A 17,094-nucleotide genomic window follows, 5' to 3' on the forward strand; every position below is an offset into this window, starting at 1 on the left:
ATGAAAGCCGGCAAGGCAGCGTGTTTGAATGGTATTGCAGTGGAATCTATTAAAAAAGTGGGTAACTGTATTGTTGACTGGTTGGTAAGGTTATTTAATGTATGTATGACTCATAGTGAGGTGCCTGAGGATTGGCAGAATGCTTGCATAGTGCCATTGTACAAAGGCAAAGGGTATAAGAGTGAGTGCTCGAATTACAGAGGTATAAGTTTGTTGAGTAATCCTGGTAAATTATATGGGAATGTATTGATTGAGAGGGTGAAGGCATGTACAGAGCATCAGATTGGGGAATAGCAGTGTGGTTTTAGAAGTGGTAGAGGATGTGTGGATCAGGTGGTTGCTTTGAAGAATGTACGTGAGAAATACTTAGAAAAGCAAATGGATTTGAATGTAGCATTTATGGATCTGGAGAAGGCATATGATAGAGTTGATAGAGATGCTCTGTGGACGGTTTTAAGAACATATGGTATCGGAGGCAAGTTGTTAGAAGCAGTGAAAAGTTTTTATCAAGGATGTAAGGCATGTGTACGTGTAGGAAGAGAGGAAAGTGATTGGTTCTCAGTGAATGTAGGTTTGTAGCAGGGGTGTGTGATTGTTTTTAATTTGTTTATGGATGTGGCTGTTAGGGAGGTGAATGCAAGAGTTTTGGAAAGAGGGGCGAGTATGCAGTCTGTTGTGGATGAGAGAGCTTGGGAAGTGAATCAGTTGTTGTTCGCTGATGATACAGCGCTGGTGGCTGATTCATGTGAGAAACTGCAGAAGCTGGTGACTGAGTTTGGTAAAGTGTGTGAAAGAAGAAAGTTGAGAGTTAATGTGAATAAGAGCAAGATTATTAGGTACAGTAGGGTTGAGGGTCAAGTCAATTGGGAGGTAAGTTTAATTGGAGAAAAACTGGAGGAAGTGAATTGTTTTAGATATCTGGAAGTGGATTTGGCAGTGGATTGATCCATGGAAGCAGAAGTGAATCATAGGGTGGGGGTTGGAAGCGAAGGTTCTGGGAACATTGAAGAATGTGTTGAAGGCAAGAACACTATCTCAGAGAGCAAAAATGAGTATGTTTGAATGAATAGTGGTTCCAACAATGTTATATGGTTGCGAGGCATGGGCTATAGGTAGGGTTGTGCAGAGGAGGGTGGATGTGTTGGAAAAGAAATGTTTGAGGACAATATGTGGTGTGAGGTGGTTTGATCGAATAAGTAATGAAGGGATAAGATAGGTGGGTGGTAATAAAAGATGTGTGATTGAGAAAGCAGAAGTGGGTGTGTTGAAATGATTTGGACACATGGAGAGAATGAGTGAGGAGTGATTGACAAAGAGGATATGTGAGTCAGAGGTGGAGGGAACAAGGAGAAGCAGGAGACCAAATTGGAGGTGGAAGGATGGAGTGAAAAAGATTTTGAGTGATTGGGGCCTGAATAGACAGGAGGGTGAAAGGCGTGCAAGGAATAGAGTGAATTGGAATGACATGGCATACCAGGGTCAACGCACTGTCACTGGATTTAACCAGGGCATGGAAGCGACTGGGGTAAACCATGGCATATTTTGTAGGGCCTGGATGTGGAAAAGGAGCTGTGGTTTTGGTGCATTACAAATGACAGCTAGAGACTGAGTGTGAATGATTGTGGCCTTTGTTGTCTTTTCCTAGCACTACCTCATGAGCTTGCGGGGGGAGCCATTTCATGTGTGGTGGGGCAGCGACGGGAATGGATGAATGCAGCAAGTATGAATATGTACATGTGTATATATGGCTGTGTATGTATATGTATATATACGTTGAAATGTATAGGTATGTATATGTGTGTGTGTGTGGGCGTTTGTGTATATACAAGTGTATGTGGGTGGGTTGGGCTATTCTTTCGTCTGTTTTCTAGTGCTATCTCGCTAACAAGGGAGACTGACTAAGTATAATAAAATATGTTTATATTCATTTATTATTGTTTGTTGCTGTCTCCCGCGTTAGCGAGGTAGTGCAGAGAAACAGACAAAAGAATGGCCCATCTAACTCACACATGTACATACATACACATCCACACACGCACATATACATACCTATACATTTCAACGTATACATATATATACATACACAGACTTATACATATATACATATGTACATAATTCATGCTTGCTGCCTTTATTCATTTCCATTGCCACCTCGCCACACATGAAATGACACCCCCCTTCCCCCGCACGCCTGTGAGGTAGCACTAGGAAACGACAACAAAGACCATGTTTGTTCACACCCAGTCTCTAGCTGTCATGTGTAATGCACCGAAACTACAGCTCCCTTTCCACATCCAGGCCCCACAAAACTTTCCATGGTTTACCCCAGATGCTTCACATGCCCTGGTTCAATCCATTGACATTATGTTGAGAAGGAGATGGAGTGAGTATTTTGAAGGTTTGCTGAATGTGTTTGATGATAGAGTGGCAGATATAGGGTGTTTTGGTCAAGGTGGTGTGTGAAGTGAGAGGGTCAGGGAGAATTGTTTGGTAAACAGAGAAGTAGTGAAATATTTGCGGAAGATGAAAGCCATCAAGGCGGCGGGTTTGGATGGTATTGCAGTGGAATTTATAAAAAAGGGGGTGACTGTGTTGTTGACTGGTTGATGAGGATATTCACTGTACGTATGGCTCATGGTGAAGTGCCTGAGGATTGGCGGAATGCAAGCATAGTGCCATTGTATAGAGGCAAAGGGGATAAAGGTGAGTGTTCAAATTACAGAAGTATAAATATGTTGAGTATTCCTGGGAAATTATATGGTAGGGAAGTGATTGAGAGAGTGAAGGCATGTACAGAGCATCAGATTGGGGAAGAGCAGTGTGGTTTCAGAAGTGGTAGAGGATGTGTGGATCACGTGTTTGCTTTGAAGAATGTATGTGAGGAATACTTAGAAAAACAAATGGATATGTATGTAGCATTTATGGATCTGGAGAAGGCATATGATAGAGTTGATAGAGATGCTCTGTGGAAGGTATTAAGAGTATATGGTGTGGGAGGCAAGTTGCTAGAAACAGTGAAAAGTTTTTATCGAGGATGTAAGGCATGTGTACGAGTAGGAAGAGGGGGAAGTGATTGGTTCGCAGTGAATGTAGGTTTGCGGCAGGGGTGTGTGATGTCTCCATGGTTGTTTAAATAGTTTATGGATGGGGTTGTTACGGAGGTGAAGGAAGAGTTTTAGAGAGAGGGGCAAGTATGCAGTCTGTTGTGGATTGAGAGGTCTTGGGAAGTGAGTCAGTTGTTTGCTGATGATACAGCGCTGGTTGCTGATTCAGGTGAGAAACTGCATAAGCTGGTGACTGAGTTTGGTAAAGTGTGTGAAAGAAGAAAGGTGAGAGTAAATGTGAATAAGAGCAAGGTTATTAGGTAGAGTAGGGTTGAGGGACAAGTCAATTGGGAATTAAGTTTGAATGGAGAGAAACTGGAGGAAGTAAAGTGTTTTAGATATCTGGGAGTGGATCTGGCAGCGGATGGAACCATGGAAGCGGAAGTGAGTCACAGGGTGGGAGAGGGTGCGAAGGTTCTGTGAGCATTGAAGAATGTGTGGAAGGCAAGAACATCATTGCTGAAAGCAAAAATGGGTATGTTTGAAGGAATAGTGGTTCCAACAATGTTATATGGTTGCGAGGCATGGGCTATAGATAAGAGTTGTGTGGAGGAGGTTAGATGTGTTGGAAATGAGATGTTTGAGGACAATATGTGGTGTGAAGTGGTCTGATCAAGTAAGTAATGAAAGGGTAAGAGAGATGTGTGGTAATGAAAATAGTGTGGTTGAAAGAGCAGAAGAGGGTGTATTGAAGTGGTTTGGTCACATGGAAAGAATGAGTGAGGAAAGACTGTCAAAGAGGATATATGTATCAGAGGTGGAGGAAACGAGGAAAAGTGGAAGACCAAATTTGATGTGGAAGGATGGAGTGAAAAAGGTATTTAGCGATTAGGGCCTGAACGTGCATGAGGGTGAAAGGCGTGCAAGGAATAGAGTGAATTGGAATGATGTGGTATACCGGGGTTGACATGCTGTCAATGGATTGAATCTGGGCATGTGAAGCATTTGGGGTAAACCATATAAAGTTTTGTGGGGCCTGGATGTGGAAAGGGAGCTGTGGTTTCAATGGATTACACCTGACAGCTAGAGAATGAGTGTGAACGAAAGTGGCCTTTTTTGTCTTTTCTTAGTGCTACTTCGCCTGCGCAGGGGAGAAGGGGGTGCCATTTCATGTGTGTTGGGGTGGTGGTGGGAATGGATGAAGGAAGGATGTATGAATATGTGCTTACGTATATGTCTGTGTATGTATATATATGTATATGTTGAAATGGGGATAGGGGAGAAAGAAAACTTCCCACGCATTCCTCACGTGTCGTAGAAGGTGACTAAAGGGGATGGGAGCGGGTAGCTGGAAACCCTCCCCTCCTTGTATTTTGACATTCTAAGAGGGGTTATAGTGATAGGTGATTTGAATGCAAAGGTGAGTAATGTGGCAGTTGAGGGAATAATTGGTATACATGGAGTGTTCAGTGTTGTAAATGGAAATGGTGAAGAGCTTGTAGATTTATGTGCTGAAAAAGGACTGGTGATTGGGAATACCTGGTTTAAAAAGCGAGATATACATAAGTATACGTATGTAAGTAGGAGAGATGGCCAGTGAGCGTTATTGGATTACATGTTAATTGATAGACGCACGAAAGAGAGACTTTTGGATGTTAATGTGCTGAGAGGTGCAACTGGAGGGATGTCTGATCATTACCTTGTGGAGGCGAAGGTGAAGATTTGTAGAGGTTTTCAGAAAAGAAGAGAGAATGTTGGGGCGCAAAGAGTGGTGAGAGTAAGTGAGCTTGGGAAGGAGACTTGTGTGAGGAAGCACCGGGAGAAACTGAGTACAGAATGGAAAAAGTTGAGAAGAAAGGATGTAAGGAGAGTGGGGGAGGAATGGGATGTATTTAGGGAAGCAGTGATGGCTTGCACAAAAGATGCTTGTGGCATGGAAGCATGGGAGGTGGGCAGATTAGAAAGGGTAGTGAGTGGTGGGATGAAGAAGTAAGAGTATTAGTGAAAGAGAAGAGAGAAGCATTTGGATGATTTTTGCGGTTTTGGATGGTATTGCAGTGTAATTTATGAAAAAATGGGGTGACTGTATTGTTGACTGGTTGGTTAGATTATTTAATGTATGTATGGCTCATGGTGAGGTGCCTGAGGATTGGCAGAATGCTTGCATAGTGCCGTTGTACAAAGGCAAAGGGGATAAAAATGAGTGCTCAAATTACAGAGGTATAAGTTTGTTGAGTATTCCTGGTAAGTTATATGGGAGGGTATTGATTGAGAGGGTGAAGGCATTTACAGAGCATCAGATTGGGGAAGATCATTGTGGTTTCAGAGGTGGTAGAGGATGTGTGGATCAGGTATTTGATTTGAAGAATGTATGTGAGAAATACTTAGAAAAGCAAATGGATTTGTAGGTTGCATTTATGGATCTGGAGAATGCATATGATAGAGTTGATAGAGATGCTCTATGGAAGGTATTAAGAACAGATGGTGTTGGAGGCAAGTTGTGAGAAGCAGTGAAGAGTGTTCATTGAGGATGTAAGGCATGTGTACGTGTAGGAAGAAAGAAAGTGATTGGTTCTCAGTGAATGTTGGTTTGTAGCAGGGGTGTGTGATGTCTCCATGGTTGTTTAGGGGGTTGTTAGGGTGGTGAATGCAAGAGTTTTTGAAAGAGGGGCAAGTATGCAGTCTGTTGTGAATGAGAGAGCTTGGGAAGTGAGTCAGTTGTTGTTCGCTGATGATACAGCGCTGGTGGCTGATTCGGGTGAAAAACTGCAGAAGATGATGACTGAGTTTGTTAAAGTGTGTGAAAGAAGAAAGGTGAGAGTAAATGTGAGTAAGAGCAAGGTTATCAGGTACAGTAGGGTTGAGGGACAGGTCAATTTGGGGGTAAGTTTGAATGGAGAGAAACTGGAGGAAATGAAGTGTTTTAGATATCTGGGAGTGGATTTGGCAGTGGATGGAACCATGGAAGTGGAAGTGAATCATAGGATGAGGGAGGGGGCGAAAGTTCTGGGAGCATTGAAAAATGTGTGGAAGGTGAGAATATTATCTTTGAAAGGAAATGTGGGAAGGTTTGAAGGAATAGTGGTTCCAACAATGTTATATGGTTGCATGGTGTGGGCTATAGATAGAATTGTGCGGAGGAGGGTGGATGTGCTGGAAATGAGATGTTTGAGGACAATATGTGGTGTGAGGTTGTTTGATCGAGTAAGTAATGAAATGGTAAGAGAGATGTGTGGTAATAAAAAGAGTGTGCTTGAGAGAGCGGAAGAGGATGCTTTGAAGTGGTTTGGTCACATGGAGAGAATGAGTGAGGAAAGATTGACAAAGAGGATGTATGTGTCAGAGGTGAACAGAACTAGGAGAAGTGGGAGATGAATGTGAAGGTGGAAAGATGAAGTGAAAAAGATTTGAGTTATAAGGGCCTGAATGTTCAATGCAGGAGGGTGAAAGGCGTGCAAGGAATAGAGTGAATTGGAACGATGTGGTATACCAGGGTCGATGTGCTGTCAACGGACTGAACCACGGCATGTGAAGCATCTGGGGTAACCCATGGAAAGTTCTGTGGGGCCTGAATGTGGAAAAGGAGCTGTGGTTTTGGTGCATTATTTCATGACAGCTAGAGACTGAATGTGAACGATGTGTCCTTTGTTGTCTTTTCGTAGCGCTACCTTGCGCACATGTGGGGGGAGGGGCTGGTTGGTGACGGGAATGAATAAGGGCAGACTATGAATTATTTATTTTGTATATATGTATATGTCTGAATATGTACATATATGTATACGTTGAGATGTATAGGTATATATATGTGCATGGGTGGATGTGTTTGTATATACATGTGTATGTGGGTGGGTTGGAACATTCTTTTTTCAGTTTCCTTGTGCTACCTTGCTAACGTGGTAGACAGTGATAAAGTATAAAAAAAAAGTATATATATATATCCCTGGGGATGGGGAGAAAAAATACTTCCCCTGCATTCCTCACGTGTCGTAGAAGGCGACTAAAGGGGACGGGAGTGGTGGGTTAGAAACTCTCCCCTCCTTGTATTGTAACTTTCTGAAAGGGGAAACAGAAGAAGGAGTCATCCGGGGAGTGCTCATCCTCCTCAAAGGCTCAGATTGGAGTGTCTAAATGTGTGTGGATGTAACCAAGATGAGAAAAAAGGAGAGATAGGTAGTATGTTTGAGGAAAGGAACCTTGATGTTTTGGCTCTGAGAGAAACGAAGCTCAAGGGTAAAGGGGAAGAGTGGTTTGGGAATGTCTTGGGAGTTAAGTCAGGGGTTAGTGAGAGGACAAGAGTAAAGGAAAGAGTAGCACTACTCCTGAGAAAGGAGAGGTGGGAGTATGTGATAGAGTGTAAGAAAGTAAACTCTAGATTGATATGGGTAAAACTGAAAGTGGATGGAGAGAGGTGGGTGAATATTGGTGCATATGCACCAGGGTATGAGAAGAAAGATCATGAGAGGCAAGTGTTTTGGGAACAGCTGAGTGAGTGTGTTAGTAGTTTTGATGCACAAGACCAGGTTATAGTGATGGGTGATTTGACTGCAAAGGTGAGTAATGTGGCTGTTGAGGGAATAATTGTTATACATGGTGTGTTCAGTGTTGTAAATGGAAATGGTGAAGAGCTTGTAGATTTATGTGCTGAAAAAGGACTGGTGATTGGGAATACCTGGTTTAAAAAGGGAGATATACATAAGTATACGTATGTGAATAAGAGAGATGGCCAGAGAGCATTATTGGATTACGTGTTAATTGATAGGTGTGCAAAAGAGAGACTTTTGGATGTTAATGTGCTGAGAGGTCCAACAGGAGGGATGTCTGATCATGATCTTGTGGAGGTGAAGGTGAAGATTTGTAGAGGTTTTCAGAAAAGAAGAGAGAATCATAGGGTGAAGAGAGTGGTAAGAGTAAGTGAGCTTGGGAAGGAGACTTGTGTGAGGAAGTACCAGGAGAGACTGAGTACAGAATGGAAAAAGGTGAGAAGAAAGGACGTAAGGAGAGTGGGGGAGGAATGGGATGTATTTAGGGAAGCAGTGATGGCTTGCACAAAAGATGCTTGTGGCATGAGAAGTGTGGGAGGTGGGCAGATTAGAAAGGGTAGTGAGTGGTGGGATGAAGAAGTAAGATTATTAGTGAAAGAGAAGAGAGAGCCAATTGGACGATTTTTGGAAGGAAATAGTGCAAATGAGTGGGAGATGTATAAAAGAAAGAGAAAGGAGGTCTAGAGAAAGGTGCAAGAGGTGAAAAAAGGGCAAATGAGAGTTGGGGTGAGAGAGTATCATTAAATTTTAGGGAGAATAAAAAGATGTTTTGGAAGGAGGTAAATAAAGTGCATAACACAATAGAACAAAAAGGAACATATGTGAAGGGGGCTAATGGGGAGGTGATAACGAGTGGTGGGGATGTGAGAAGGAGATGGAGTGAGTATTTTGAAGGTTTGTTGAATGTGTTTGATGATAGAGTGGCAGATATAGGGTTTTTTGGTCGAGGTGGTGTGGAAAGTGAGAGGGTTAGGGAGAATGATTTGGTAAACAGAGAAGAGGTAGTAAAAGCTTTGTGGAAGACGAAAGCCGGCAAGGCAGCGGGTTTTGATGGTATTGTAGTGGAATTTATTAAAAAAGGGGATGACTGTATTGTTGACTGGTTGGTAAGATTGTTTAATGTATGTATGGCTCGTGGTGAGGTGCCTGAGGATTGGCGGAATGCTTGCATAGTGCCATTGTACAAAGGCAAAGGGGATAAGAGTGAGTGCTCACATTACAGAGGTATAAGTTTGCTGAGTATTCCTGCGAGAATATATAGGAGGGTATTGATTGAGAGGGTGAAGGCATGTACAGCGCATCAGATTGGGGAAGAGCAGTGTGGTTTCAGAAGTGGTAGAGGATGTGTGGATTAGGTGTTTGCTTTGAAGAATGTGTGTAAGAAATACTTATGGATCTGGAGAAGGCATATGATGGAGTTGATAGAGATGCTCTGTGGAAGGTATTAAGAATATATGGTGTGGGAGGCAAGTTGTTAGAGGCAGTGAAAAGTTTTTATCGAAGATGTAAGGCATGTTTACGTGTAGGAAGAGAGGAAAGTGATTGGTTCTCAGTGAATGTTGGTTTGCAGCAGGGGTGCGTGATGCCTCCATGGTTGTTTAATTTGTTTATGGACGGGGTTGTTAGGGGGGTGAATGCAAGAGTTTTGGAAAGAGGGGCAAGTATGCAGTCTGTTGTGGATGATTGTGCTTGGGAAGAGTCAGTTGTTGTTCACTGATGATACAGCGCTGATGGCTGATTCGGGTGTGAAACTGGAGAAACTGGTGACTGAGTTTGGTAAAGTGTGTGAAATAAGAAAGCTGAGAGTAAATGTGAATAAGAGCAAGGTTATTAGGTACAGTAGGGTTGAGGGACAAGTCAATTGGGAGGTAAATTTGAATGGAGAGAAGCTGGAGGAAGTGAAGTTTTTTAGATATCTGGGAGTGGATTTGGCAGCAGATGGAACCATGGAAGCGGAAGTGAATCATAGGGTGGGGAAGTGGGCGAAAGTTCTGTGAGCGTTGAAGAATGTGTGGAAGTTTAGAACATTATGTCGGAAATCAAAAATGGGTATGTTTGAAGTAATGATGGTTCCAACAATGTTATATGGTTGCAAGGCGTGGGCTGTAGATAGGGTTGTGTGGCTGAGGGTAGATGTGCTGGAAATGAGATGTTTGAGACAATATGGGTGTGAGGTGGTTTGATCGAGTAAGTAACGAAAAGGCAAGAGAGATGTTTGGTAATAAAAAGAGTGTGGTTGAGAGAGTAGAAGAGGGTGTTTTGAAATGGTTTGGTCACATGGAGAGAATGAATGAGGAAAGATTGACCAAGAGAATATATGTGTCAGAGGTGGAGGGAACGATGAGAAGTGGGAGACCAAATTCGAGGTGCAAAGATGGAGTGTAAAAGATTTTGAGAGATCGGTGCCTGAACATGCAGGAGGGTGAGAGGCGTGCAAGGAATAGAGTGAATTTGAATGATGTGGTATACCGGGGTCGACATGCTGTCAATGGATTGAACCAGGTCATGTGAAGTGTCTGGGGTAAACCATGGAGAGTTCTGTGGGGCCTGATGTGGAAAGGGAGCTGTGTTTTCGGTGCATTATATATGACAGCAAGGGACTGAGTGTGAACGTATGTGGCCTTTGTTGTCTTTTTGTAGCACTACCTCGCGCACACGTGGGGAAGGGGGTTGTTATTTCATGTGTGTTGGGGTGGCGACGGAAATGAATACAGGCATACAGCATGAATTATGTACATGTGTATATATATATATGTCTGTGTATACACATGTATACGTTGATATGTATAGGTATGTATATGTGCATGTATGGATGTGTATGTATATACATGTGTATGTGTGTGGGTTGGGCCATTCTTTCGTCTGTTTCATTGCGCTACGTCGCTAATGCGGGAGACAGTGACAAAGCAATATGAATAGATATATTTTTCCATTCTCCATACCTTTTTTTATTCCCTGGTTCAGTCCTTTGATAGCATGTTTCCCCCTGTAAGCTATATCACTTCATTTCTCTCATTCCCTTGCATGCCTTACACCCTTTTGTGAGTTTAGGTCATGAGCACTCAAAACATTTTCGTACTATCTTTACATCTCTAGTTTGGTTCCTTCATTTTCTTTGTCCTCTCCATTTCTGACCCATATACCCCCTTCACTCATTCTTCCCCTATGTCTAAACAGTTTAGCACACTGTGCTCTTCTCTCTTAACTATTCTGTACATGTTATTTTTTTATACTTTGTCGCTGTCTCCTGCATTAGCGAGGTAGCGCAAGGAAACAGATGAAAGAATGGCCCAACCCACCCACACACACACACATGCATATACATACACGTCCACACACGCACATATACGTACCTATACACCTTAATGTATGCATATATATACACACACAGACATGTACATATATACACATTTACATAATTCATACTATCTGCCTTTATTCTTTCCCCTTGCCACCGTGCCACACATGAAATGACAACCCCCCTCCCCCCGCATGTGTGTGAGGTAGTGCTAGGAAAAGACAACAAAGGGCACATTCGTTCACACTCAGTCTCTAGCTGTCATGTATAATGCACTGAAACCACAGCTCCCTTTCCACATCCAGGCCCCAGAGAACTTTCCATGGTTTACCCCAGACGCTTCACATGCCCTGGTTCAATCCATTGACAGCACGTTGACCCTGCTATACCACATCATTCCAATTCACTCTATTCCTTGCACGCCTTTCACCCTCCTGCACGCTCAGGCCCCGATCACTCAAAATCTTTTTCACCCTATCTTTCCACCTCCAATTTGGTCTCCCAATTCTCCTCATTCCCTCCACCTCTGACACATATATCCTCTTGGTCAATCTTTCCTCACTCATTCTCTCCATGTGACCAAACCATTTCAAAACACCCTCTTCTGCTCTCTCAACCACACTCTTTTTATTACCACACATCTCTCTTACCCTTTCAATACTTACCCGATCAAACCACCTCACACCACATATTGTCCTCAAACATCTCATTTCCAGCACATCCACCCTCCTCCGCACAACTCTATCCATAGCCCACACCTTGCAACCTTATATATAACATTGTTGGAACCACTATTCCTTCAAACATACCCATTTTTGCTTTCAAAGATAACGTTCTCGACTTCCACACATTTCTCAACGCTCCCAGAACTTTCGCCCCCTCCCCACCCTATGATTCACTTCCGCTTTCATGGTTCCATCCGCTACCAAATCCACTCCTAGATATTTGTCCATATTACCACATATCTCTTTTACCTCATCATTTCTTAATTAATCCTCCTTACACTGCATATTGTCGTCAGACATTATATTTCCAACACATTCACGCATTTTCTTATTGCCTCATCTAGAGCCCTTGCCTCTTATGCATACAACACTTCGAAATATTGGACCTTCAAAAATCCTTGTCTTTCCCCTCTCAGATAGTGACTTCTCAACACATTTCTCAATTGTCCCTGCACCTACCCTATCCTGTGACTCACTTCAGCTCCAATGTTTCTATTTGTTGCCATGTCCATTCCCAGGTAACTAAAGCAATTTACTTCCTCAAGGTTTACTCCATTCATATTCAAACTGCTAATAACCTGTCTCTGTCCACTCCCACCTTTCTCCTTTCATACACTCTCAGACTCGGAAATCAGCTTCTGCAATTGAATCTTCTTCCAGTGCCATGTCACTAGCACACAATAACTGACTTTCCCAAGCCCTTTTACCCTTGACAGACTGCATACCCATATCTCTCCAAGACTTGTGAATTCAATTCCCTGACTACCCCATCCACAAACAATTTAACATCCTTAATGAAATCCCATACCCCTACTGCAGACCCACCTTTGCCAGGAACTACTCACCCTTATCTCTGACTACTCATAGTTAAAACTCTTCACTGATTCTAATAGCTTTCTTCCAACACCATATTTGTAACACCTTCCACAGCCCAACCTTAGGAGAATAATTAAGGAGATGAACTGTCTGCAAGCAAATATTGAAATTGCAATAATATTCATGGATAAGGAAATATTCAGTAAGCTATTTATATCCTACATGAGGCCAGGACTAGAATATGCATCTCAGGTTTGGTCATCACACTTAAGAAACACAAAGAGCTAACAGAGAAGGTTCAGAGAAGAGCAGGAAATATGATGCCAGAATTAAGAGAGCTGAGTTACAGGTGAAGGCAAGAGGCCTAAAATTTGTCTAGCTTGGAAGAGAGAAGAATAACCTTTTCAAAACATACTTTTTATTTCAGACTGATAATTTAGACAGTGACTGATTTTTTGAGAGAAGTACAGATAGAACAGCCAGATGATATAACATGATGGGAAGCTGTAAACTTGTTCAGAAAGATGGTAATTACTCATAGAAATCTGAGTGATGGATGAATGAAACTTTATAAATAACGACATGGTAAACGATTACAACATACAAAAATGTAACAAGTTGTATGATTGTAGAGAATGTTCAAGAAATTGAGCCTCACAAGTGTGAAACTCTCTCCCAGTACAGTACAAATAGGTAATGACAGGAAGTTGATTACTTAAAGAGTACTCAGAACAATAGACCAATTTGATAATGTACCACAGCAGGGTCACATCAGCAGCCAGAGCGTGTAGAGATGGTGGAGGAAAAAGGGGATCAGGACACGGATGAAGATGATTCTCCATCCCATTCTGATGAATCAGTTGCTGAGGAAGCAGACACAGAATCCCATAAGGAAGATAAGGTAAGAAAATTAGTAAATATGTTTTAGATGTAAGTTATAATAATGTAAGCTACTTTTTGGCAACAGTCTTTATATTTTCAGGTGGCATTAGGTATGCATTGTTTTTGATAAATCAGAAGAGTTGTATGCTACTCACACAAGATAGGTATACAAAAAGCAAGTTGTCTTAATGTAACATTGTTGATGATTTCAGATGAATATTGGAGGTTACACCAACTACTTTGTGATATGTATTTATCACAAATATAACCAGTGTGGATTACATGTATGCACCTGATCCCTTGTTATTGGGAATTCAACTACTAGTACTACCCCTCTGGGTATCAGGAGGGTTAGCGACATCTGCTTAGTGAGCCTGCACTTTAATGGTTGTCAAGTTGCACTCCTCTGACCCAGGTAGCTGTCTTTTCTTTCTGCCTCACTAACATGTGGACTACTGGCATTCTGTCCACAAACATATAATCTCTCCTTGTGATTTGTAACACTTGGCAACATTTAACTCACGCAGCTCATTCTTTATAACTAGATTTTCCTGTTGTGAGCACTATACGCTAGCCTTGCCATTTGGCAAAATGGTAGGAGCAGTAGACAGAAGTAGTAGGTAGGAACATTTAGTTAGGATTATCAGGTAGAAACATTAGGTAGAAGTAGTAAGTAGGAGCATTGGATAGAAGGAGTCGTGAGGAACATTAGGTAGGAGCCTCCGCAAACACTGCTCAGGAGTTGCCCTTTGCCAGTGGCCTGTTAAGGATGAGACACTAAAGGCTGAGGAGTGGCATTGGAGTTCTTTAGTTATGGAGACTTTTGCCCTGGCCACCTATTTGAAGAAGTTCCAATTGGAATAGGTGTCAGAGATAGAAATAGAAAGATAAGAAAATTAGACTACATTTATTTATGAAATATTTTTTTTTCATACATTTACCATTAAATGCATTAAATTGCATCTCAGTTATTAACTCTTAACTCCAGTACCATGAGAAATATCATTGAATATTCTGTTATTAAATACACAAAGAATTATATTCTTAATATTAGTGACGGTTTATACAAATTGGAGGACTATTTTCGATAAAATTTTTAAACAGTTCACCTTCTTGTCCACATAATGATTTTATGATACGCTCGTTGTCTGTCTTGAACAATCGCATGGTTACGAAATGGCATCCTAGCTACATCTCTTTGTTGTATATCAGCTGACTGTTTGTTATATTTCTTTCTTGTGTCTCCCCTGATGATGTGATTATTACATGAAAGTGCACTTAGGATGTTATCATGTTTCATTTTCCCTGTGGACTCATAGGAATATACTTGATCACACGCAAAATTGTGATCCTTTCCAATATATATATATATTTTCTTTTCTTTCATACTATTCGCCATTTCCCGCATTAGCGAGGTAGCGTTGAGAACAGAGGACTGGGCCCTGGAGGGAATATCCTCACCTGGGCCCCTTCTCTGTTCCCTCTTTTGGAAAATTAAAAAAAAAAGGGAGAGGGGAGGATTTCCAGCCCCCCGCTCCCTCCCCTTTTAGTCGCCTTCTACGACACGCAGGGAATACGTGGGAAGTATTCTTTCTCCCCTATCCCCAGGGATATATATATATTTTTTTTTTTTTTTTTTATACTTTGTCGCTGTCTCTCGCGTTTGCGAGGTAGCGCAAGGAAACAGACGAAAGAAATGGCCCAACCCCCCCCCCCCATACACATGTACATACACACGTCCACACACGCAAATATACATACCTACACAGCTTTCCATGGTTTACCCCAGACGCTTCACATGCCTTGATTCAATCCACTGACAGCACGTCAACCCCTGTATACCACATGACTCCAATTCACTCTATTCCTTGCCCTCCTTTCACCCTCCTGCATGTTCAGGCCCCGATCACACAAAATCTTTTTCACTCCATCTTTCCACCTCCAATTTGGTCTCCCTCTTCTCCTCGTTCCCTCCACCTCCGACACATATATCCTCTTGGTCAATCTCTCCTCACTCATTCTCTCCATGTGCCCAAACCATTTCAAAACACCCTCTTCTGCTCTCTCAACCACGCTCTTTTTATTTCCACACAACTCTCTTACCCTTACGTTACTTACTCGATCAAACCACCTCACACCACACATTGTCCTCAAACATCTCATTTCCAGCACATCCATCCTCCTGCGCACATCTCTATCCATAGCCCACGCCTCGCAACCATACAACATTGTTGGAACCACTATTCCCTCAAACATACCCATTTTTGCTTTCCGAGATAATGTTCTCGACTTCCACACATTTTTCAAGGCTCCCAAAATTTTCGCCCCCTCCCCCACCCTATGATCCACTTCCGCTTCCATGGTTCCATCCGCTGACAGATCCACTCCCAGATATCTAAAACACTTCACTTCCTCCAGTTTTTCTCCATTCAAACTCACCTCCCAATTGACTTGACCCTCACCCCTACTGTACCTAATAACCTTGCTCTTATTCACATTTACTCTCAACTTTCTTCTTCCACACACTTTACCAAACTCAGTCACCAGCTTCTGCAGTTTCTCACATGAATCAGCCACCAGCGCTGTATCATCAGCGAACAACAACTGACTCACTTCCCAAGCTCTCTCATCCCCAACAGACTTCATACTTGCCCATCTTTCCAGGACTCTTGCATTTACCTCCCTTACAACCCCATCCATAAACAAATTAAACAACCATGGAGACATCACACACCCCTGCCGCAAACCTACATTCACTGAGAACCAATCACTTTCCTCTCTTCCTACACGTACACATGCCTTACATCCTCGATAAAAACTTTTCACTGCTTCTAACAACTTGCCTCCAACACCATATATTCTTAATACCTTCCACAGAGCATCTCTATCAACTCTATCATATGCCTTCTCCAGATCCATAAATGCTACATACAAATCCATTTGCTTTTCTGAGTATTTCTCACATACATTCTTCAAAGCAAACACCTGATCCACACATCCTCTACCACTTCTGAAACCGCACTGCTCTTCCCCAATCTGATGCTCTGTATATGCCTTCACCCTCTCAATCAATACCCTCCCATATAATTTACCAGGAATACTCAACAAACTTATACCTCTGTAATTTGAGCACTCACTCTTATCCCCTTTGCCTTTGTACAATGGCACTATGCACGCATTCCGCCAATCCTCAGGCACCTCACCATGAGTCATACATACATTAAATAACCTTACCAACCAGTCAACAATACAGTCACCCCCTTTTTTAATAAATTCCACTGCAATACCATCCAAACCTGCTGCCTTGCCGGCTTTCATCTTCCGCAAAGCTTTTACTACCTCTTCTCTGTTTACCAAATCATTTTCCCTAACCCTCTCACTTTGCACACCACCTCGACCAAAACACCCTATATCTGCCACTCTGTCATCAGACACATTCAACAAACCTTCAAAATACTCATTCCATCTCCTTCTCACATCACCGCTACTTGTTATCACCTCCCCATATATATATATATATATATATATATATATATATTTTTTTTTTTTTTTTTTTTTTTTTTTTTTTATACTTTGTCGCTGTCTCCCGCGTTTGCGAGGTAGCGCAAGGAAACAGACGAAAGAAATGGCCCAACCCCCCCCCATACACATGTACATACACACGTCCACACACGCAAATATACATACCTACACAGCTTTCCATGGTTTACCCCAGACGCTTCACATGCCTTGATTCACTCCACTGACAGCACGTCAACCCCTGTATACCACATCGCTCCAATTCACTC

The 17,094-nt window shown here is 42.2% G+C and overlaps 1 protein-coding gene across 3 annotated transcripts in view; it reads left to right on the plus strand.

Moving 5' to 3' along the window:
* Sec63 (translocation protein Sec63) overlaps window positions 1-17,094 on the plus strand; it is a 249,369-nt gene that overhangs the window by 188,701 nt on the left and 43,574 nt on the right. The window contains exons 12-13 of one of the 3 annotated variants that reach the window (XM_071693314.1): window positions 13,186-13,325; window positions 13,519-13,715. In XM_071693314.1, the coding sequence (XP_071549415.1) occupies window positions 13,186-13,325; window positions 13,519-13,602 (224 nt within the window). In that variant the 3' untranslated portion in view covers window positions 13,603-13,715. Of the gene's footprint in view, window positions 1-13,185; window positions 13,326-13,518; window positions 13,716-17,094 lie in introns of those variants that run through there. The other 2 variants (XM_071693313.1, XM_071693312.1) reach the window with 2 other exon arrangements.

This window comes from Panulirus ornatus, chromosome 55 (assembly GCF_036320965.1).
Source record: "Panulirus ornatus isolate Po-2019 chromosome 55, ASM3632096v1, whole genome shotgun sequence".
NCBI lineage: Eukaryota > Metazoa > Arthropoda > Malacostraca > Decapoda > Palinuridae > Panulirus > Panulirus ornatus.